The 22,619-nt window shown below is 42.3% G+C and overlaps 1 protein-coding gene across 1 annotated transcript; it reads right to left on the bottom strand.

Annotated features, from left to right (window-relative positions):
- Positions 1-92: 92 nt before the first annotated feature.
- Positions 93-22,325, bottom strand: LOC132796580 (ets DNA-binding protein pokkuri). Its single transcript, XM_060807803.1, has 4 exons — positions 21,104-22,325; positions 2,945-4,200; positions 1,757-2,618; positions 93-1,691 (listed from the first exon to the last, which is right to left on the bottom strand). The coding sequence occupies exons 2-4, from the start codon at positions 4,137-4,139 to the stop codon at positions 1,469-1,471; spliced, it is 2,280 nt and encodes a 759-aa protein (XP_060663786.1). The 5' UTR covers positions 4,140-4,200; positions 21,104-22,325; the 3' UTR covers positions 93-1,468.
- Between the last annotated feature and the right edge of the window lie 294 nt (positions 22,326-22,619).

The following is a 22,619-nucleotide window of genomic DNA, read 5'->3' as shown; positions in this document are numbered from 1 at the left end:
ATTGCAAATAGAAATTTTTTTCCTTTTTTTTGTGTAAGTTGATTTTTTTTTGTATACATACATATAGCATATAATCATAATCGTAATCATTATCATAATCAATTATCATCATTTATATATACTATTATCGAAAGATAAGGTTTTTCAATGGAAGAACAGGTATTGTGGCGACACTAAAGTGCTAATTATTAGCTATTGGCGGTGTTTAAACTTATGCGTTAAGAAAAAACAAACAAACTATATATATAATCATCATCATATATCTCTCTAATATATCATCATAATCATCATACGTATACTTAATATGCAATATGCGCTAGTTTTATAATCATAGAATAATTCATCATTGTAATTGTAATGCTACCATTTTTTCTTGTATTGGTGTTGGTGTTGGTGTCGGTGTGTGTGTGTGTAATTATAATCAATAAAGTGCCTTTAAAAATGTACAAAAGAAATTGTTTTCATTTAATTGTTGTTTTGCTGTTTGAACACCTTTCAACTTATCAAGTTAGGCAACTAAGAACTAAATACAATACATAAATACATATGTAGATTGTGTATGTGTGTGTGTTTGTTTGTTTGTTTTCAATAAATGGAAGCCAATTGTTGCAAAACTTTGTTTGTTGTTTATCACAATTTGAATGAAAATGAAAATTAAATGGCTGCATCCGAATTCGTTTCGATCTCCTCTTATCTTTTTTTGTTTTTGTATAATTCATTAACAATTTTCCAAATTTCGTTCGCTTTTCAATTTAATATATATATAATATTTTGTATATATGTTCATATATAGATGTGTGTAAATGTATATATATTGATTTTCTAACAATTTTGTTTTCCATGTTACGACGTGAAACCATTGTTGAGGCAACATTGTAAAGCTCAAAGGTGACAACACTTACATTCTAATTACACACTACTACATCTTAATGTGGGGCATGTGTAGGTGTATGGGTGTGTGTGTGATTAAAACTTAATGTGTATTTTAATGAATAATTAATGTTATTTAATATGTCGAAAATTGGCACATAACTCTGTATAAATCGTAAATCGTTGAAGGCTGCGCTGCGCCAATCAAAAAAAGAACTACTTACAACTCTATAAACAAATTACATGTAAATGTGTGTGTGTGTGTGTTGGTGTGTGCATGTATGGGTGTATTGCAGGCATGTGTGTGTTTATGATTGTGGGTCTTAGAGTATAAAATATATTGTATTGTTAAGCTTAATAATTAATGCTAATGCAACTATTTATGCACTATTATTAATAGCAGGATTACTTCTTGCCTGCTTCTGTGTGTGTTGTATTTACAAAAGGTGTGTATGTGTGTGTGTGTGTGTGTCTGCTGGTCCCATGCGGCAGCTGCATTTGTTGCTCAGGTAAAGTTGTGGATGCGGGGGAAGTAAAAATGAGGGATTGGCTGATTGTCCTTGCTTGTCTTTGCCTGTCCTTTTGCTGCGTTGCCTTCTTAGACGCCGTCGCTTTCCATGGGCACCGCCTGCGAATGCTGTTGATGCTCCACAGTGGCATCCATGGGCCTTGGCGAGCCATCCTCCAGGCTGCGCTCCGACTTGGGCGAGAGCTGTTGCTCCGCATGCGTTGTCGTCGTCATCGTCGTCGTCGTGATTGGCGTTGGCTCGTTGTAGCGTATCAGCTTGATGGTGGTCAGGCCGTCGGCATTGCGTATGAGCCTGCAAAGAGGTCCACATGGGATTAGCACAAATGCCTTTGGCTGTTTTTGTTGCATCGTGCTTACGGATAGCAATCCTCGTTGTTGTTGTTGTTATTGTTGACGCTATTGCTGTTGCTGCTCGCACTCTTGCTGCTCACACTCAAATCGGTGGGCTTCAGATCTTCGCCAGCGCTGTCCGAGCTCACGCCACCACCATTCTCCAGCTTCAGCGGATGGAACTGAAACTTGTCGCCCGTCTGTCCGGCAGCACCTGGCGTCAAACAGGCCACAGCCGCTGGTGAATTTGGTGGCGGTCCAGCGGCCGCAGCAGCCGCCGCATTAGCGGACAAATAGTGCATAAACAGCGGCGATGGTGGCTGCAAACCATATGCGGCAGCTGCAGCAGCGGCTGCCACCGCAGCAGCTGTGGGCAGACTCATTGGCGGACCATTCCGCGATGCAGGACGCTGTGGCGACTGTTGCAGTTGCTGTTGCTGCTGTTGTTGTTGCTGCTGCTGCTGCTGTTGCTGTTGTTGCGTCCAGTTGTTGGCTACAGCAGCTGGACTGCTGGGTGCCTGGTTGTTGCCCTGATTGGGCGTCGCTGGCGTTGCATTGACACCATTCGCTGGCGTCGTCGTTTGGCGCAACAGCGATATATTCTTGATGTTCTTCAGCTCGGTGGGATTACGCAGAAACTGATAGCAATGCCGTTCCCCCTGCACCTTGCGCAAGATGTTGACACGATAATAATAGCGCAGGGCGCGCGACATTTTGTCATAGTTCATCGACAAATGATTCTTCTGTATGCCCCACAGCTTGGCCAGACCGGCGGGGTCGACAATCTTGAAGACGCCCGTATCGCGGCATTTCCAGGCTATCAAATCGCTGTACTTCTGATTGCGATCGTTCAGCAGCTGTTGCAAAAAATCCCATAGCAGGCGGCCATCTGTAAGAGTAAGAGTTATCGATTAGTAAGTAATGTTGTTATCGAAGTTTTTGAATAACGCGCCAAGTAGCGCCAACTGTCGGCAATGAAACAATTTGAAAATGAAACGGGCAAACCAAAGCAGGGTTGGTTGCATATGTACCATTTCATAAATGTACCGTATGCTCGTCAGCTGCATTCAATAATGTACTAAAGTACCATGATTTGATATGATATTTGTACTAAGTACTAAAGTACTCTTTTCGTTATACAAAATCTGTACCAATTAATAAATTTAGTTCTTTCTGCCTACAGTTGTAGTTTAAATATATAAAACTTTAACTTACTTGTATTGGGCTCCGAGTTCTCTGGGAAGAATTCACGCTTCGCTTTGTACATGTAACTGGGAGTCGTGGGCGCTGAGATAGAGCCACCACCAACTGAAGCTGGCACAGCACCAGCTGTGTTATCCAGCGTCAGCTTCTGTGGCAACTGTTGCTGCTGTTGTTGTTGCTGCTGAGCGGCCTGTTGCTGTTGTTGTGCCGCCTGTTGCTGCTGCTGTTGCTGAGACCAGGAGTTGACAAAACTATTGGTCAACTGCTGCGTCCAGTTGGGTTTTAGATCCTTGTGGATGGGTGTGCCAGGCGGACTGCCAGCGCTGTAGGAGAGCGCGCCACCTGGCAACGTATTCAGTTTGCTGCCATTCACATTATTGCTGCTGTTGTTGTTGGTTGCTGCTGATTCGGAGTACTCCTCATCGGAGTCGGAGTGATTGCTGCTGGCGCTGCTGATACCCTTCATGGGTTGCACTCCGTTGCTGGCTGAGCTGCTGCCACTCGACGATGTGGCAGCTGCAGCGCTTGTTGTGGCTACCGATGATGCTGATGACGACGATGTGGTGGACGATGATGCAATGGAGACGCCACCATTTTGGGCATATGGCGTCGGCTGTGGCGGACTGCTGGCCTGCGAATCAACCGAAGGTGGCGGGCTAAGTGTCACGGAATTGGGCGCCATAAAATGATGCGCCGCCATATGAGCGGCGGCCGCCGAGCTGCTGCTGTGGAAGGGATTGCTGCTGGGATCGGTTGGAGCATTCAATGGTGGCCAGGTGGGAGTCGGCGGATGACTGTGCGGCGACAACGGATAACGACCGGTCGGCGTCACCGGACTGTTGGGTAAATGCCATTGCAGCATATGCGACTCAATGATGAGCATCTGGAGCACATTGTGGAGCACATCGCCAGCACCGGGACACCGATGACCAAAGTCAGCTCGGGTTAGCATACACAAGGCCTTGCCGTTCATTTGGAAGAGATCAAAGTCGAGCTTATTCAGATCGAATTCGCGCACACAGAAGCGCAGAAAGACGAGCACATCGTCGCGACTCCAGAGCCGTGGATCCGACGGCAACGATGGGGGCAGTTGTGTCTTCAGTTCAGCCAATTGGCTGGATGGCGGTGGCGGGCAACGCCACATGACATCGGTCCAGATGTTTGGATTCAGTGATAGCTGTACTGGAAGCATTTTCATTTTGGACATGCAACGCGTTGGGGATGGAAATTTAGATCATGCCCAAAGCCACAAGATTCTTGGGATTAATCTGCAACAGAAAGAGAGAGCACAAAAAGAATTTCGATTAGTTTTATGGCGCAAAAGGATGTGGGCATCAATCGACAATCGGCGATCGACTTCCGCCACTAAATAGCTGAGTACACACATCACCAAGATACACACATACGCACATTCACAGGCAGACAGACATTCGCGCATTCCAAGCAAATCAGATTTCTTCATAAACAAATAAGCTCTACAGGCAACGCATCCCGCAGCGACCGCAAGAGTGAGAGGCAGAGAGCGCGAGAACAGCGCGTGAGTCAGAATCTATACAAACACCAACACATTGACACGGTGAGTGCTCGCGTTCTCTCGTTCTCACCAACGCACACCCCCGCAGCCAATGATCCGAGCATACACGCTCCTCTTTCTTCCTCTACCTTTTGCATTGCATTCTATACCGACTTCGATGACAATTAACTGCCAAAACTAAAAAAACGATAACTCAGCGCAAGTGCAGCGCGATTATAGAAAACGAATATTGTAGCTGCTTGCCTTTTTGTTTTGTTTAATTATAATTGAAAATTTCTCAATATGGTAATTGCCATAAATGTATGCGTTGGTGGCGGCAGCTCTGCTTACGCTACTATATTCCGGATGTATACAAAGCAAACACCGACAGCAAATAAATATATGAGCACTGTACATACATATTATATATATGTATGTATGTATATACAAATCGACAACACATGGAGCCCAGCACACACACATGCGCATACACTTGCACATGCATGTGTAGTATCTTTAGCGTGATCAGTCGCTGTAAGATTTCAACATAAACGAATGTATTGATGCCGCTGCTGCTGGGCAAGTGGTGAGGAGTTGGGGGTGTTTGTATGTGTGGCGAGGCGCTTTACGAAACTTGAAAGCCGTACCCATTTGCCCACTCGCAAGTCTGGGCTTGCCTTCTCCACCATCATATCAGTGCCAGCGGCTGCAGTAGACGTCGACGACGACAGCGGCGGCAAACAGCAAACGGAAGTGCACATTCCATACACAAAACCCGTTTCCAACAGCAGCAGCAACAGCAATCTGGAGAAAGACGTTGGGGCAACAACGATGACGACTACGGCGACTAATAAATCCGCCAGTGGGTAAAGAGAGCAACAAGCCAATTTAAAGAAGCAACAACAGCACCCTGTATACTGGCCGTGATCAGACATTGCCCAGTCCCCACACACACATACACACATATGCATGTCACTCTCATACACGCTCAGACATTAAAATTTATCTCATCTCATGCTCTCGCTCTCACACAAGGCAGAAACTTCCTCATTCTCCGGGAAGCGTTTCAACAAGTGAGCGCGCAAAGAAATTTACTTAAAAGTTCAGACATTGAGACGTGCGCGCAAGCGAGATGGCAACTGAGACGACTGAGAGAGCGTGAATAATAAATATTGCTTGCCTGTCTTGTCTTATTGTTGTTGTTTGCGTTGAGCAAGAAGTAGGAGAAGACGCAGCCAGCAGGCACAACAGATGATGATAATGACTACGATGATGATGATGATCACTGCTTCTGCTTGTGTGTGTGTCTGTGTGTATACATGAATATTTTATTGTGTACATGTCTTTTACTTAGAGGGGGTCTATTTGTTTTGTTTAAGAGGTGCTGCTGCCCTCTACTGATTATGAACACATACACAAGCATACATACATATGTATGTATGTATATGTATGTGTCGACGATCCTACGTGTTATTTTGGTTGCCGCAACAACATATGGTTTAATTTGACTAAAATAAATTCATACATATATTGTACTACACACATGTTCGCTCGACGGGCAACGCGTACAACAAACAAATAAACATTCAACCAGTCGGTGGCACGTAGTAAAATGACAAATGAATGTTCATCATCCAACAACAGCAACAGCAACATAGTGAAAGAAGGCAAAAGCAGAACACAAAACGACGCACGCAATAAGAGAATACGAATATAAATACATACATGTGAGTGTGTTTGTGTGTATTCTAAATCTCAGGCAGCAGCAGCGAAGAAGACGAGACGACGACGAAGGAGGCGCGGCTTGGAAACAGGCACAATAAGGGGCAACAAGGCACAGGTAGTTAGAGGTATGCGGATGATGGCGAACCGGTTTCAACGGAAATTACAAACGAAAATTATAAAACGATCAGTTTAGAAAAATGCCAGCAGCAGCCGCCACAGTCGATCTCCAAACAACAACAACGAATAAGAAATGTAAAAGGTAAAAACTCGTAAAACTGCAGCAGTGTGAGCGAGAAAGAAATGTCCGCATACTAGGAGGTATGCGTATGCATGTGTATGTGTGCGTGCAAAGAATTTTTGCTTGTGCAGAGAGAGATTTCCGCTTTTAGCGTATTTGGCGAATGCGATGGTTGGGCGTGGGATCGGAAATGGGTGTTGCAAAATGCCAACACATGGCAATCGTCCTGTACTATCGATAACAAATCGAAGCTGCCCAATTTAGTAATTTATACACTTAAATAATCGATTGCTGGAGTTTTTTGAACTTGGCGGCCTTGCGTTACTTAATTACTATGTCATCATGTTTTGATCAAATTTCGTAAGCACTTTCTAAGTCTCTCTCCTTGCACTTAAGACGACATTTGATCTATCATGCAGCATGCAACAACAGTAACCATCCCCTCCACTTGATGCCACAGCAAAGTGCATCGTTATATAGTAGGTTGCTGCGTCGCCAGAGAAGTTAATGAGTAATTTCCGTAGGCGCATCCTCCCTGGGGCAGAGAGACCAGATATCTGGTCTCTGGCTGTGCATCAAGTGGCTGTTGCAAGTTGCTGCTGCGCAGTTGTAAAGAGCGAAACGATGAGAAAATAAGAAAAATCTGATAACATAAAAAGGCAGAAGCGACAGCCGCCACGGCGCATTAAGATTAACGGCCCAACAGGAGAGAAGGAAGGGATGTTGCCGATGCTCATGGTGATGGCGATGACGATGGCGATGCTGATGGTGCTGTTAATGATGGTCTCTGGTCTCTGCATTTGCAGCAGGTAGAGAGACGCAAAAGATGTGAGAAGTGCTGAGAGGGGGAACGGATGGGAGATGAGAATAAGGAAATGCGTACCTACGGATGCACTTTACATCTTCTTGTAGGACTTCTTGGAAACCCGCCCGATCTCAAATCTCAGAGCATACACACATACACACACTTGCAAAGGCAATGCACACAACAAAGCAGTCCCAACAACAACACAGTTGACATTTGATCTCTTTTATGAGGTCTTCTTTTCAGTTTTGGTTCGGATCTTTATTTTTTTTTTTATCATTTGCAAGCTGAATTCTCAAGTGCTGTTGAGGAACAACAACCCTTATGGCTATGGAGGACCTTCGGGTCTCCCGCTTTTGTTGTCTTGATGATTTCAAGGGAAGCCATCGATCGTGTGTGTTGCACGTGTAGCTCAGAAAAAAACAGAGGGAGAGATCGTGGAGTAGAAGATGCAGCAGGGAAGGAAATAAATCGTAGTAGAAGGAATACTAGTAGAAAAAGTCGACGTAGTTGTCGAAGAATATGTATATGCGAATTCTACCGTATGTAGCAAGAATCGTACGCCATATTCCGGCATATCAAATACTCAATTAATAAGCACAAAAATTCAAAACCAAGTCAACGACCTGCTTTGCTTTATAACTGCTCAAAGAAACAGCAACAAGAACAACAACGATCGCTACAACAATGCTGAAGCATATATTTAAAGAAACAACAACTGGCACGTAGAGCTTGCTTCGCCTCGCTACAACTCCCCCGTTCCGCCCCGCGTCGAAAACCCGCTCTTAACCCAACCCCACACACATACACGTCTAGATATTGAGCTGATCATGCATAACAAGCGCGTGAGCGTGAGCGTTACGTATTGGAGCTCTTTTGGTATTAGTGATCATCGCATAAAAACCACATACTCGGACGAGTTGACTACGACAACGACTACGACGACGACGACGACGAAAAAAAAGACGCCAATTCCGGGTTCTTCTTCGCGCGATCGCGACAACAACAAAGACAGTTCCCCCTTCCCCTTCCCCAACACACTCTCTTCTACTCACTACAATTTTTGTCTAGATCGTCACTTTGCTGCTAGAATTGTTGATTTGTTGTTGCTGTTGTTATGTGTTTGCTTTAAGCGCCGTAGGCACTTTTTTGTGGAGCAACCGAAAGAAACCCCAAAGCCAGAAAACAGAACTCAAGCCACGATCACTGCGCGTCGATCAGCCAAACTCTTGAGCAAGCAAATCAATCATCGTTACGCACTTGGAGCTTGCGGTTGCCCAGCAGCCGCCGCAGCAGAAGAAGCAGCCACTGAAGAAAGGCGGTTTAACCTGATCGCAACAACGATCGTTGGCCCCTTGCTCCCCCGAGGGGCGCTTTTGGGTTTTCTATAGAATTGTTGCTGCCACTAATGATCACAGATCCTCACACTTTAGTCAGTTATTAGTTTTTAGTAGTTGGAGATCACGCGACAAGATCTCGGCAACACAAATATGTTCCGCATGTACTCTACATCATATATTTATATGGAAGATAGATTAGAGAAAACGCTTCAGCTGACCTCAAGCTAAATCCCCTCCCGAAAAAAAAACAACAACAGAGAACCCAATCTTTTATGATGTTCTTTTCATATACCCGCTAGCTGGAGGGTAAAGAAGGCTATATAAATTTTACACTAAATTGTTTTGTTGTATTTCTAGCAACAACAAAAAAAATGGGTAGCGGGTATCTTAGAGTCGTGTACACTTAACTATAGCTTTCTTGTTTTGTTTTCTTGGGTTTTTGGGGGCACTACGTAGTGTCTATGTGTGTATGTGTGTGTCTAGGCGTTACGTGCATGTTTGTTGTTCTAGAGATTCCAAGATTCAGCACTTGGAGCGCTCTTTGACTTTCTGCTGCCTCATTGTTCATCTTTATGCTTTGCGCATATCTTTTTTTGTGTTTTATTCGTTGTTTCTTTATAATGTGTTGTGTGCTGTGCTGTGTTGTGTGTGGGGGTTTGGGTCTCTAATGATATGAGGCACAGATATGCCGCCGACATATCTACAGACACACAACAGAAAGCTGAATACAAATGCTTAATGATATCAAACGTTCGATAACCTTTTGGTATTTTAATATGCAAACCGAAGCAGCAGCAGCAGCGTTGTTTTTTTTTATGTTCATCATGATCAGCACAGCAGAGAATACAACACAACATTAGCATTAGTTGTGGAACAATAAAAGCACAGCATCATCATCAAATGATCATCATAACGATCGCCGTCATGATCAGCATGATGATCGTCATCGTCGTCAACGGTAGCCACAACTACAAACTACCATCACATCTGAGTATCTTCTACCTACTCTCTCAAGCAGACCAATCATCGTAGTATTTGCCAGCGATGAGTTCATCAAACGCGCGAGCAGAGTTCACAATCGTTCGACTGCCACGCTTATTGTTCCTATGTATGTGCAACAAGAGGCACATCAATGTTGCCACTGTCCGGAATAGATAGCGAGCGACGGGGAAGCGATGCGAAGGGACAACGCATCATTTGTGCCCATTACATTCAATTAGTCGTAACTGTTTGTTCCAACGTTTTTGCGATTTTCTCGCACTTGCAGCAATTCCCCCCAACTCCCTGCTCTCCGCTCGTCTTTTGCTCCGCTTTAACCTAGTCTAACTTAATAAGGCCAGTTGTCGTCAGCAGTTGACTCTCATCATCATCATTAAGGGGTTGCTTGTCTTGATGTGTGAGTGTGCCGCTTTTAAGGGGGTCGGGGTTAGGGTTCGGGGTCAATTGAGTTGGTTTCGATGCCACAGTTGCTTCCGTGTTTGGCATACCACAAAATTGCCATTAAGTAGAAGGCGGTGGAAAAAGGAGCTGCTTGGAAAGGCAGCAAGCAAATAAAGAATATAAAACACTTATTTTGACCACTAACTTTAATTTTCCCCTCCTTAAGAACTTCCTCATTCTTTGCCTTGAACACGCCCCTGAACCTTGTCCATCAAAACCTCATCTTTTTGTTGTTGTTCTAAGCAGATAAGCAGCCACGCGGCAGGCCACTTGCTGCACCTCCTACTCCCCATGTGGGGTGGGGATGGGCGTGAAGCATTTCTTTTTTTGTGAAATTTGTAAACTAGGATTACTTGTTGTCTTGGGGTGTCGACTCTTTTAATAGCAGTCATGATATGGACAAGCCCAGCGAGCGACAACAGATAGATACAACATGTTCCGTTGTTTGCTTCTCTGTGAGTGTGTGCCACACTTCCACTATAATGTTTAAATGTATTATGAAATGTTTACGATTTGCTTGAGTTCTTTTTCAGTAAGTTTATAACAAATATGCGCAGATAAGATAAGACGGCCAACTTATAGATATGCACAGACACAGTGAAAGATACAGCTACAGATACAGATACAAATGCAGATACAGATAGAGTTGTGGTCGTAGTCGTGGTCGAAGAAGGCAGCTGCTATATTTGCTTGTTGTCGTTGCCCGTTTGGTTATTGACTTCCTGCTCTGCTCCTCCACCTCCTTCTCCTTCTGCCATGCCCCCGTTGTAGTTCTCTCTCTCTCTCTCCCGCTCTCTCGACTACGCTTAACTTGGCCAATTGATCTAGACAAGCGAGTCAGCTTCCTGTAGCGCAAAAAATGGTCAATTAGATCAGCGCCTCGGCACGGATGTGGCCAGCCAAGCAAGCTTGCCAACGAAAGAATGTGATAGTCAAATACGTTCGCTCGACTATGAGATACTCGGCAAATGTATTTAGTGAAATTTCATGAAGAATGTATGCGAAAGAAGCTTTACTTCCAAATTGAATAAGTGAAGAACGTAAAGTACTTTAACATTGATTTCCATATGAAATTTAAAAGTATAATTAAAATAGCTAGATAGCTTAAGCTTGTATACAAAAAAAGAAAAGTTAATCTTCAAACTTAACTTGTAATACCCTTCAATCTTTTAAGTTTCAGGTATAACTATCGCCAAGTGCATGCCAAGACCAAGTCCAGTCCAATGCAAGACGCAGCCAAGTCCAAGTCAAGTTGACTCAGTCGTGTTGTGAGTCGCTGTCTCCTCGCTATCTCTGTACTGTGCTATATATATGTATATATATATATATATATATATATATATAAATATATACATATATATATGTATATATTTATATATATCTGTGGTCTCTATCTAAACCGGTAGTTAGTATTTGCGCTAGTAATCAAGCACATTGCTTGAATCTAGGCATGCATGGAGCCAGCTACGTTTCCTCCCCACCATCACCACAACACAGCACAGCACACTTCCCTGCCCTTGTCTTGTCTTCTTCTTCTTCTTGTTCCCCCTTCTTTTGAACAGCTCAGAACTTTGGCTTGATCTGATCGCACAGCTCGTTTTGTTCGCTCTACAGTCTATAGACAACGACGATGACGACGATCGCGCCTCGCATCTTAATTACAGAGCGCAATGCAAAAAGCTGAAACTGACAAAAGCGAACTAACAAAACCCGACTTGGAGTTACCCTCTGAAATTATCAGAATAGTTACACAAATAATTGAGCTGCAATTAGCATTCAAAGCTGAATACCTAGCATTATTCTTCACGATTTTAGGAGATATTAAAAATATGAAAAAAAATTAAACACATAATTGGTTTTGCCACGCCCCCCGTCGTTAAAGTAACACTGGCGATACACGCTTCAATTGCATTTACAGGGTATCGTAATGAGTGTGAAACAAAAACAAAGCGCCTGCTAAAACCTGAATTGTAAAAAGCGTTCTAAGCGAGCGCGGAGCGTGGAACGTAAAACATTTTGCGCGTTTTGCGCTGGAAAGACACTTAATAAATGCGGAAGCGGATGTTCGCAAAGGCAGAGACAGAGGCAGAGGCATAGAGTGAGAAGCAAACGAGCCAAAGCAACAACCACTATGAATACGACTCCGAATACAACTAGTATTCGACTACTATAATCACAATCAAGTCAGGCAGGCAGGCGAGCAGGAGGAGGAGCTTTTGGGGTTAACTGCTCGCACAAAGATTCTGCCAACAAGTTCTACAATTGGATCGATTCACTTCCTCAGCTAATACCAAAGGAAGTACGCTCTACAGCAAACACAAGTCAATGTCTGATGCGTAATTTTTGTTAGAATCGCTGCACAGGAAATTGCCAAAAAAACAAAATAAAAACATCATTGCAAAGTCGCTTCCAAAAATAGAGAAATTCCACCTGGGAGGAAGAAACTACAATTGTACTTTGTACTTATCTTTTGGAAAGACCCAAGTGAACTAAGTGTGGCAGACATCGAATCGAATCACATCAGCGCCCATTGCATTGCGCATCGCAATCGCAATCAGTGGGAATGGGAAGTAAATGACGAGTATTGTCTTGACATGCGATACGCGCACAGACATAAATTATTGATTAAATGAAAACACAATCATTACAAGAACCGAAACAACAACAACAGCTATTTCTTACCTCCCCTCCATCCCCTCTACACCCACAACAGCAGTGCGATAATGTCTAACAACAGTTCAACATGAGATCGTCTAACTGTTGCAGTTGAGGAATTCAGGAAGCGATCAGTCTCAGTCACACAATCTTAATCGCAGTCATAGATTACAGCGCTTTCAATTCTTTTCGAACTATGGGGAAGTCATTTGTTACACTCGATCTTTGTTTTCTCCCCATCTTTCTCTTGACGACCCAATTGATCTTGGATGCTGATACAGAGATACTTGAGATCACTTTTAATTATAAGTATAATCTTTTGCAGTTGCATTCCTTTCACTAAGAAGCTCTTTAGGATATTTTCCCAAATGATCTTCTTTTTCCTTCTTTTCAATGATCATTTGAATTTATTTCCCAGTTCTATGCTCCTTTTGTGAGCGATGTAATGGGAATTTCTAAAGAAATATCATCCACAGTTAGGTGCAGATTCAATTCTCGCTGTTTGCAATTGTAGGAAGTGGAATTGTGGATGAACCTAGTCATCTATTTTAGCTAATTCTAAAATTTCTAGCAAGCTCAACATTTTGATGACATTTGTCATAAAATTCAAGCGAATGCGCGACGTCAATTCCAAGTGTCAAATGAATAAACAACAACAATAACAGCAGTAACAGCAACAACAATAGACCCGAGGCAATTGCTAAGAAGCTGACGACACAACGACCCAACAACAAGTGCGGACTTCGGGGGGCTTCGAGTCCGAGTGCTTGATTCGGTTGGGGAAATGTGAACATAAAGAGCTGGGGGCGTAGCAAACAGAGAGAGAGAAAGAGCAAGATACAGCAAGAGAGATAGTAGAAGAGAGAGTGTGCGAGTGAGAGCGACAGCTAGAAGACAGAGATTATATTATTATAATTTCCAAGTAAAGCAAACAGAATGAAAACAAACAACAAATTGACACGAACATCACGTAGCAGGCAGCAAAAAGAAAAAAAAGAGAAAAAAAAGTGTGCTGTGAAGGAGCCAAAAGGCTTGGCCGCAGCTTCTAGAGAAGATGATGACGCCACCAGAAGTGATGATGATGCTCAAAGATGTTGATGATGATGAAGAGAAGAAGGATGTTTGCTATTGTCACCAAATTCCATAATTAGCAAATGGCCTAAACATGCGACACGTGGCCTGTGGCAATGCGGCAAACAGTAAGCAGCAACTTGAGGTTGCAAGACGCTCTATTAGAGGCAAAACGTCACAATAGTCGTAGTTGCTTAATTGTGAATGCAACTCATTAGATTAACTTAGCCACGTTCCACTCGAGCACTCTGTGGCTCTCACAGTTCTTTCTTTCAATTCTTTGCAGTCTCCCCCGAGGCTTATCACAGAGCTTTGCTTTGCTCTTGCCCTGACTGACTCACAGCCACCCCACCTCCTTTTTCTCGCTGCTTATTTTTATAATTATCATTTCATTATTATTATATGGTTATATTCTGTTGTTATTCTTGTCTGTATGCAAGCACTCGACTTTAGCTTTGTTAACGACGATGATGATGATGATGATGAACTCGCTGCTGCCTCTCTATCTATCTTCCTGCTCGTCTTCTATTTTCCCCGTCTCTCTTGCTCTCGCTGGCTACGATAGACGCCTTGTTTTAATTTTTATTGCTGATATCAGCTATAAACTGCTATGGGGAAATGCAACAAAATAATAGCAAAATAACAACAGCTGTTAAAAGTACAACGAACAAATCTTATTTCAAAAGGGTGCTTAGAAACAACTATATAGGTCTATATATGTATGTTTGTGTGCACTTGTCTATAGAGTCTATAGAGGAACAGAACACGTAGCAACCAGCTGCAGTCAAGAACTGCATCCGCTTATGACGTCGTCTGTCTCGAGATTAGAGAGGCAATCGCATATTGTAAGGCAAACAACAGTTTCACTTTAACATAACATAAAATGTTAATGTCGACGCACCCACTGTTAACAGCAGCACATAACATAATGTTAAGAGACGCGCAACTGTAAACGATAATCAAAAATTTGGCATTTCGAAAGCATAAAATGACTATTGAAATATTTAAGCAAATGTGCGTTTATAAAGTCAGCTGGTTCTTTAGAATTCCACCATTCGATGAAATTTAAATTTTTCGCATAAACTCATTATCAATTTTGGGCTTATCTGACCACATGCTTAATAATAACAATAATGCCAACGACTAATCAGTCACCTTTGGAATTTGTAGAGTATTTTTAAATATGCGCAATGATGGTCAGCAATAATTCAAGAGTCCTTCCCATTCCTTGTCCCTGACATAATGCTTGCTTTTGATCGAGTTTTTTGAACACAACACAGAACACAACACAACTCAAATACAAATACATTTTGATATATGTGTACTTATCACGATTATGTGTGTGATGGCTTTAAGTTCAAGTGCCCATATTTTTTTGATGGCTTCCTATTGGCGCAGCGTGTGTATTTCCAAATCTCTGAGTTGAATATTGTTGTATATATATATATATATATAGAGCTATAATTGAACACCAGCACCAACAATATTAGTTCCCACTTGTGAACTGCGATATGATTAAAGAAATTGTACGATTGTTTTTTGTTTTGTCTGAGCTACCCTTAGGTAAGGCATTTTAATTCGTCAACGTCGTTCGTCACAACTATACCTAATAAATTGGATACTATTTTCATTCATCAAAAGTAAAATAGATAAAAATGCGATATTATATTATTAAATTGATAGTTTTACTAATTAATTTGAATACTGCGGAATAAAGTCACAAGACTGTAGCATAATTGAGTAGTGTATTTAGACCCAAAAGAGATATCTATTGTTCTGTCATTGTGATTTGTTTCGTCTATAAATAAATAATGAAAATAATTTAAATTTACAAGTGCTGCGTAATCGTCATTGTATAAACAATAACAGCTGCAAAACATAAACTAGACCAAGTGCAAGGGTATCGAGAGGTGGTGGAACTACAACAAATACAACCATAGAGCAATTGATTATGATTAGCACTATATCGAGGCATTCTCGGTTATCACTCGAAACTCCCGAGACATCGAAACCGAGCTGCAATTAAATATATACCATTGTGCTGACGTCATTTCCGGTTAGTGCAGCCCCCCCTGGCCACCCTTCCTCACTTCCATAGCCACAAACATTCTTGCAAACCAACAATAAACTCCTTCTACTATATTGCTCCCCCTAATATTCCGACTTCTCTTTCTCCCTCTGTGTTGCTCTCTCGCCCGCGAGTCAAGCGATTTTCGTTCCGTGTTTCGCCCCAACGGGGAATTTGCAGCTCTTCCACTTGACGCTCTTATCGAACATTTGCCGCGATTACGATAGGAACTCACACACAAACTCACACTTCTACTCTCGTTGATAGTGTGTGTGGGCAACGCATTTCCTTATCAATGCTATCGGGCGCCGAAATCAAATTGATTTATGAACGATTTGCCAGTGCCAAAAATACAATTATATATAAATACTCATATACTACAACCATATACTCGCTACAACCATAATATAATACAATATATGTATAATAGAAATTTCTATTATATGAATTGGTGTTTTTGTAGTCGAAATTCACTTTGAGGACCGCCCGGGTAGCTTTGGAGTGGCAGCTTCTTCTTCTCGAGGGTGCAGCTCAGCTGCAATCTTTTTGTTTCATCTTTACTTATATTGTATTGCGCTCGCTGCGCTTCGAGTGTTGTCGCTTTTCTTCCTTCCGCTGTGCCAGGCAGTTTCCACGAAAAATGTCAGGAAAAACAGTCACAGTCTCTCGAGGTTCATTGTGAATTCGTTGCGGTCAGCAAGGGGGCGTTTCGAGGTCGTAGCACTTGAGCACTCAACAATTAATAGCAGGAGGAGTGCGGACCAGACCACCTACAGTTTTGTCGGGTCATTGTTCAACAGGTAAGATAAGCCCGGCTTAGCCGGTCTCTAGGATATCCGAGATGCATTCTCAGAGAGACTCAGCACTTTAAGTAGGTAACAGTAAAACGCATTTCTAATGCACTTCAATGTCCTGTTCCGTCTGACTGTCTGTCCATTGATTTAAACACCTATATCTGTGGCATTGCAAACGCTTCAGCTACAAAATTTGCTGAGAGTACTCTAATAAGCATCACGCTGTTCAGGTTGAAGTTTTACGGAACCATTTTCCAAGATAATAGCTACATTAAACAAAGTACCCTTATTGAATTCTACAAATCTCAACACGATAATAATAATAATAATACATATTTACACTGATAGTTACTGCATAACTCAGAGTCGAGCACACTTTGTCGCGTAACATTGCTAGTCTTGACACTTGACAGACTGATAAAGCAGTAGGAAGGAAAGGTCTACGTCCGGACTCCGGACTGATCATAAAAAGTGCATTGCAGGTGCATTGCATTCACAACTATGACGCTGGCGATAGACAGATATGAACGACACCCAACTTCCTTTTCGTTCATTACGACATCGTTGGTTTCGTACTCCAAATTCACATATACTGACTGTTAGTGTTACGTTGTACGTTGAAAACCACGCAATGCAACATCGCGTTTCACCCCGCTGTCCCACCAGTCCTGGGAGCTTGTCCAGTTCAATAGGTTTAGTTAGACATGCGCCGTAGAAAAGAAGAAAGAAAGAAAATTACCTAATTGTGTTGCATCGACAAACGGCACCAGCAACAAGCAACAACAGCGACTTTTCCACAACATTACACTACTCCACTTCTTGCTTCAGCACGCCACCAAAAAGATCGCTCCCTCCAGTGGAGTGTGAGTGTGCCACACAACGTACGAAAAGGAAAAAGAAAATGTGCCAAGCAAAACGGCAAAATGTGGCGCATTTTTTGTGCTCTTTTCGCTTCGCTGTTGACTGTGTTGTTCGTTTCTTTCTTTCTCTTTGGCGTAGTTAGATAATAGGCAACAGCAACACCAACAGCAACAACAAGGCAGCACCGTTAATGCTACACCAAGATACACCAACCAAGCTGAACCCCAAAAGCCATTTAGTTGTTGTTGTTGCTGCCGTTGCAGTTGTTGTGTCGGCGGTATAACTCAAGCAAGACTTCCTATATTTTGAAACACGTTACGTTACGTTCGTAACATAATTCACACAACAGGTTACCCACGATCGCAAGTCTCCAACATAGCAACAACAACAACTCGACAACTGCTCACATTTCACATGGCGAGAGTTTTGTAGACTCTGCGCAAACGGCCTTTGCTGGGAAAAATGTGTGAGTGTGTGTGTGCAGGGATATTATGGAAGCTTATGGCACTGACAAATTGTCAGATTGCCGTCACAAAGACAACTTCCCAATATACTCATCTCAGCCACACATTCTTTAGAGCTGCATCTACATTTCCGCTTTATGGTTAGAGCTTATCTGCCCGTATTGAGGCTTGTTACATAAATTTGCGCAATTTTATTATACCCTTCTTATGGTCGCATAAAAAAGGTAATAAGCTTAACTGTTGTGGTAGAGGGAGCTTAAAGCTTTTTTCGCACGATCAGCAGCGTTGTCTGGAGATGAAAGATAGCCGGCACATACATTGACACGCATTCATGCGATTCCAGCCAGATAGTGTAACAAACTAGTGTAGACTTTCATCGGAGACAGCATAAATGGATGCTGCGTATGTGTGTGTGTGTGGCCGCTAAACATTTATGGCAAATTCAGGTTAGTGTGATTTTGTGCACTATTAAATGGGTCGTCGTTGTTGTTGGCCGCACAAGTGGCTGCCATAATGCTGCTAGCTGCTATTCGGGGTGTAAAGTGAGGGCGTGGAACGTGTTATGGCGCATGATGTTCACACAATTCGTGAATGCATGTGTGTATGAGTAGAGCACATTGCAAAACATCAATATAGCACACATCAACAGCTCCAACAACAACAATAGCTACATCTGTGTTGGCGATAACAACACGCAGCAAGAAACTCAAACAACAACAACAACAGCAACTACGAATAGCAAGCAAATACAATTGCTATGTGCGCTACTTCCGCATGCAAGTTTAAACAACTAAAAGTCATCGGCGTCAGCAAAAATAATAAAAACAAAAACTACAGCAACAGCTAAAGACGACGACGACGACTCATTCTCAATGCACTTTGCATGCATGTGTGCATGTGTGTATGTGTGTGCGAGTGTGACTCAAAGAGAGCGCAAAGCGAAAGAGGAAGAAGTAGAAGAGCCTCACAGCTGCCAAGCCCCAACAATGCACACACAAACATTGAGTGAGAGAGCCTTAAGCCCTTTTAGTCGCAGATCATTTTGATTTTATACAACAATGAGAAAGAGAGAAAGAGCTAACATACAGCGTCGTCACAAGGCTTTACTTTTCACTAATGTTGTTGCTGGGCATTTTCTTGCTCTTTCTGATGCCTTTGCCTTCGCCTCCTCCTTCTACCTGCTGCGATCAACACTTTTTATACCTGTTTGCTAGTCTCCCCTTCCCACTTCACCCCCTTTGTCATGTTGTGGCTGCTCTAGCATGGCATACATACATGCATTTGGAATTGTATGTGTGTGGATTTGTGAGCTAGCCTGTATATGTGCGTTTGTTTCCCCAATTGCCATGCCATGCTGGTGACCCGACAGATCGTCGTCGTCGTCTGTGTATTGGCGACGCTCTCTTTCGTGTTTTTGCTTCCGTACAAACTTTTCGCTCTTGCTTCTTACGTCGCGCGCGCGTCTCTTACGTTGCCGTTGCCACACACTCACCCGTTACGTCGTTTGTGGAGCAATGCGGAAGTGAATTTAATTTATTGTATTTACGCTGGCTTTTTGCTGCTGCCACACAGACGACGCAAACAGACAGACAGACACAGAGAACCAGGAAAGTTAACGGGTCTAGAAATCCATAAAAATCGCTGCTGCTATTGCTTTTCAGCTGGAAAGATTTCTGTTTGTCTGCTATATATGTATGTGTATTTATGTCTACATAGATATTTCAACGATTTGTTTCGTTTTTCGCTAATTGGAGAGCCAAGCATGTTAAATAAATAACACGCAAGACTCACACACACACACTCATAATCAAATTTATCGACGGAAATCTGTGAAAGGGTGGAGACGCCAGAGTGTAGACTGATGTGGAGAGAGAGCACTGTGCGTGTGTGGGGGACACGATCAGCATGATCAGGTGTGCTGCCTGCCTTCCTTTTTTTTTGTTTTTGCCTTTTGCAGCCGCCACCCAAACAGCAGTAGAGCTTTTCGTCTACGCGATGTCTGTGTATGTTAGTGTGTGCTGCTGTGTGAGTGTGTGTGTATAGCTAAACCAGAAGCAGGAACTGTTGGCTGATTCGTTTCAGCTGCGCGGCGACAACTGCGCTGACGTTGACAGCGACTGCGACTGCGGCGTTGACTGCAGCAGCAGGCGAACAAATAAACACAATTCTGCTGTTTTTTTTTTTTTTTTTTTAGCAGCGGGTTCGTTTGCGATAAGATTTCGCTGACGTGCGCTTCGGCAGCAGCAGCAGCAACTGCCAAAGCGAAGCAACATCAACCTAATTGGAGCTTAACGCTCCGCTTTTGTTTCACTTCCATAGAAAAAAGTGCATGCAACAAGAGACCCGTCGAACCAAGTCAAAACCCCCATATATATAATATATAACCAAGCAAACCAAACCAAAGAAGAAGCTCAAGATTTGCCTCCGATACAGTTCACCACATTTACTACGGATGGGTAATTTGTAATTAACAGTCGACTATGTTCAAATACGGGAAGACGGGAATCATTCAAATGGCTAATGCAACGGCTTATTGTAACAATTAGAATAATAGCTAACATTTCTAGGTTATGTATCCACATAATTGATCGGTAAATATTATTCTATCGAGGTGTGAAAACTACCTCGATAAAGACAACTTTTGAGGAATGCAAAAAAAAATATGATTTTGCGTTTATTTTTACATTTTGCACTTCAAGATTGAGATAAAACAACAAAACCAGAAATAGGTAAATTTGTAGTTTGTAGTACAAGTCAGAGAGTTATAGATAAAGTGCCCTGCGCTGATGCTGTAAAGTAGTTCAACAACTAAACGATGAAATAATCTTGGACGCAAAGGGAATTATAATTTGTTGACCTCAAATAAAGCAGAGAGCGAGAAAAAAGAACTAAGAAAACGTTGTAAATGTCAGAGCATGACAGAAACAATAAAACGATTAGCGTTAACATTTATCAACTGTTTTCTTCTTGTTATTATGCTTGAACGTGTGTGGATAGTGAGAGAGGAGGGCCAAAAAAGGGGTAACGGGGGAGAGAGATGGACAGATTTATGTTTTATATTACGAGTGCGATATGAAAAGAAACATATGCTGCGAAGCTCAGAGAGGTCAGAAATTGTACAAGCAAATCGTTGTGTACAAAAAAATACTGTAAGAAAAAAAAAACAAAAAGAAAATGGTACAATTTTCGTTGCTTACCTGTTTGCTTTAGCTCCACTGTGCCGTGACGTAGTTCCTTGTTGTTGTAATAATTGTTGTCTGTTTTTCTGTCGTTCTTTAAGCTTTAAGCTTTTTAGCGACAGCGCAACGCGGAAGCGGATATGTTGTCCAGATCCAGAGAATACGCTTGTTGCTATTGCTAGTGTTGTTGTGGTTGTTATTGCCGGACAACTACAACTGCAGCACTAAGACGTAACGTAACGTAACGTGTGGCGTTATCGTCACGCAACGCAATGCATGCACTTTGTTGCTGCTGCTTGCTTTGCTGATTTCCTGGTTCTGCTTTTTGCTGCTGCTGTCAAGTGGCCATTGTGGAGACTCACTTCTGGAGATAGGTGGAGTAATCCTATGTATATATGTGTGTGTGTGTGTGTCTCTTAAATTTGCTTCATGTGATGTTTCTTATTTGCCATGGCGCGCAGAGCAAACAAAAACAAAATGAAACAAAACGCAACAACAAAATCGAAATCTGGAGACGTTGGCCGGCTTTGGCAGCAGCAACGACAGCCACAAAGAACCTAAAAAGTACTTCCGTCTGTTCCTGTCTCACACACACATATGTAAAACACACGCGCGTACACGGACGAGCGAAGGAGAGAGAATGACGGTCGCGATGCACTTGTGCTGCGTCTGTGTTTTTTGTTGTTTCTTTTAGCTTGGGCCCTTTTCACGTTTCACGTTGCGCTTACGTCGCCTTACTACGTTATGCTACAAGCGCGCACACAACGACAACAACAATGCTATAATAATCTGCTTCCTTTTTTCACTTGAACATGTTTTGTTTTTGTTGTTTCCCAAGTTTTTTTTTTGTTTATTTCGCTTGTATTTTTATTTGTCGAGTACAACCACAAAAACAGAAAACTTGGCGCATACACAGTTATTTTTTTTTATTTTTTATTTCTATGCTTTGATTCTCGTTCTTGTCGTCGGCTTTTCTTCCACAATTGTTGTTGGTTTTTGCTTTTTCTCTTTTCAATTTCAATTTCTTGCTTGTTATGTTTTGATTTCAATATCAAGATGTTTATTTATTTTGCGAACACTTGTTTATTTAGTAACGCTGCGGGCATTGAATCAAATTCAATGCGTTAAATACAATATTTTTGCACAATTACAATTCGGGAATTATTATTTTTGATTGTACAACAAATTTTTCATTTACTTTATTTTTTGTTCCGCAGCAACACGTCCGCTCACCACGAAAGTTTCTTACGTTGTGACTCAAAACACAAGCAAGTAAGAAATAAACTGAGACCGCGCGCGCCAAGAGAGCGGAGCATGCGCATTTTTGAGTAAATGGAAAAGAGAGAGAGAGAGACCGTACAACAATGAGAGGCGGCCATAAAGTCGACGGCATTTTTTAAGAGTGCGCTCAAATCGTCAGTGTGTAAGAGAGAAAGGTTAAGACAAACACAAGAATTTAATTTATTATTTTATTTGTATGTTCTTCTTCTTGCACACAATATTTCTTCCGAATATTTGCACGTTGTTTATTTCC

Source organism: Drosophila nasuta, chromosome 2L (assembly GCF_023558535.2).
Source record: "Drosophila nasuta strain 15112-1781.00 chromosome 2L, ASM2355853v1, whole genome shotgun sequence".
NCBI classification, from domain to species: Eukaryota; Metazoa; Arthropoda; class Insecta; order Diptera; family Drosophilidae; genus Drosophila; species Drosophila nasuta.
Note: the sequence above shows the minus strand (reverse complement) of the source record. Positions and strands in the feature narration are given on the sequence as shown.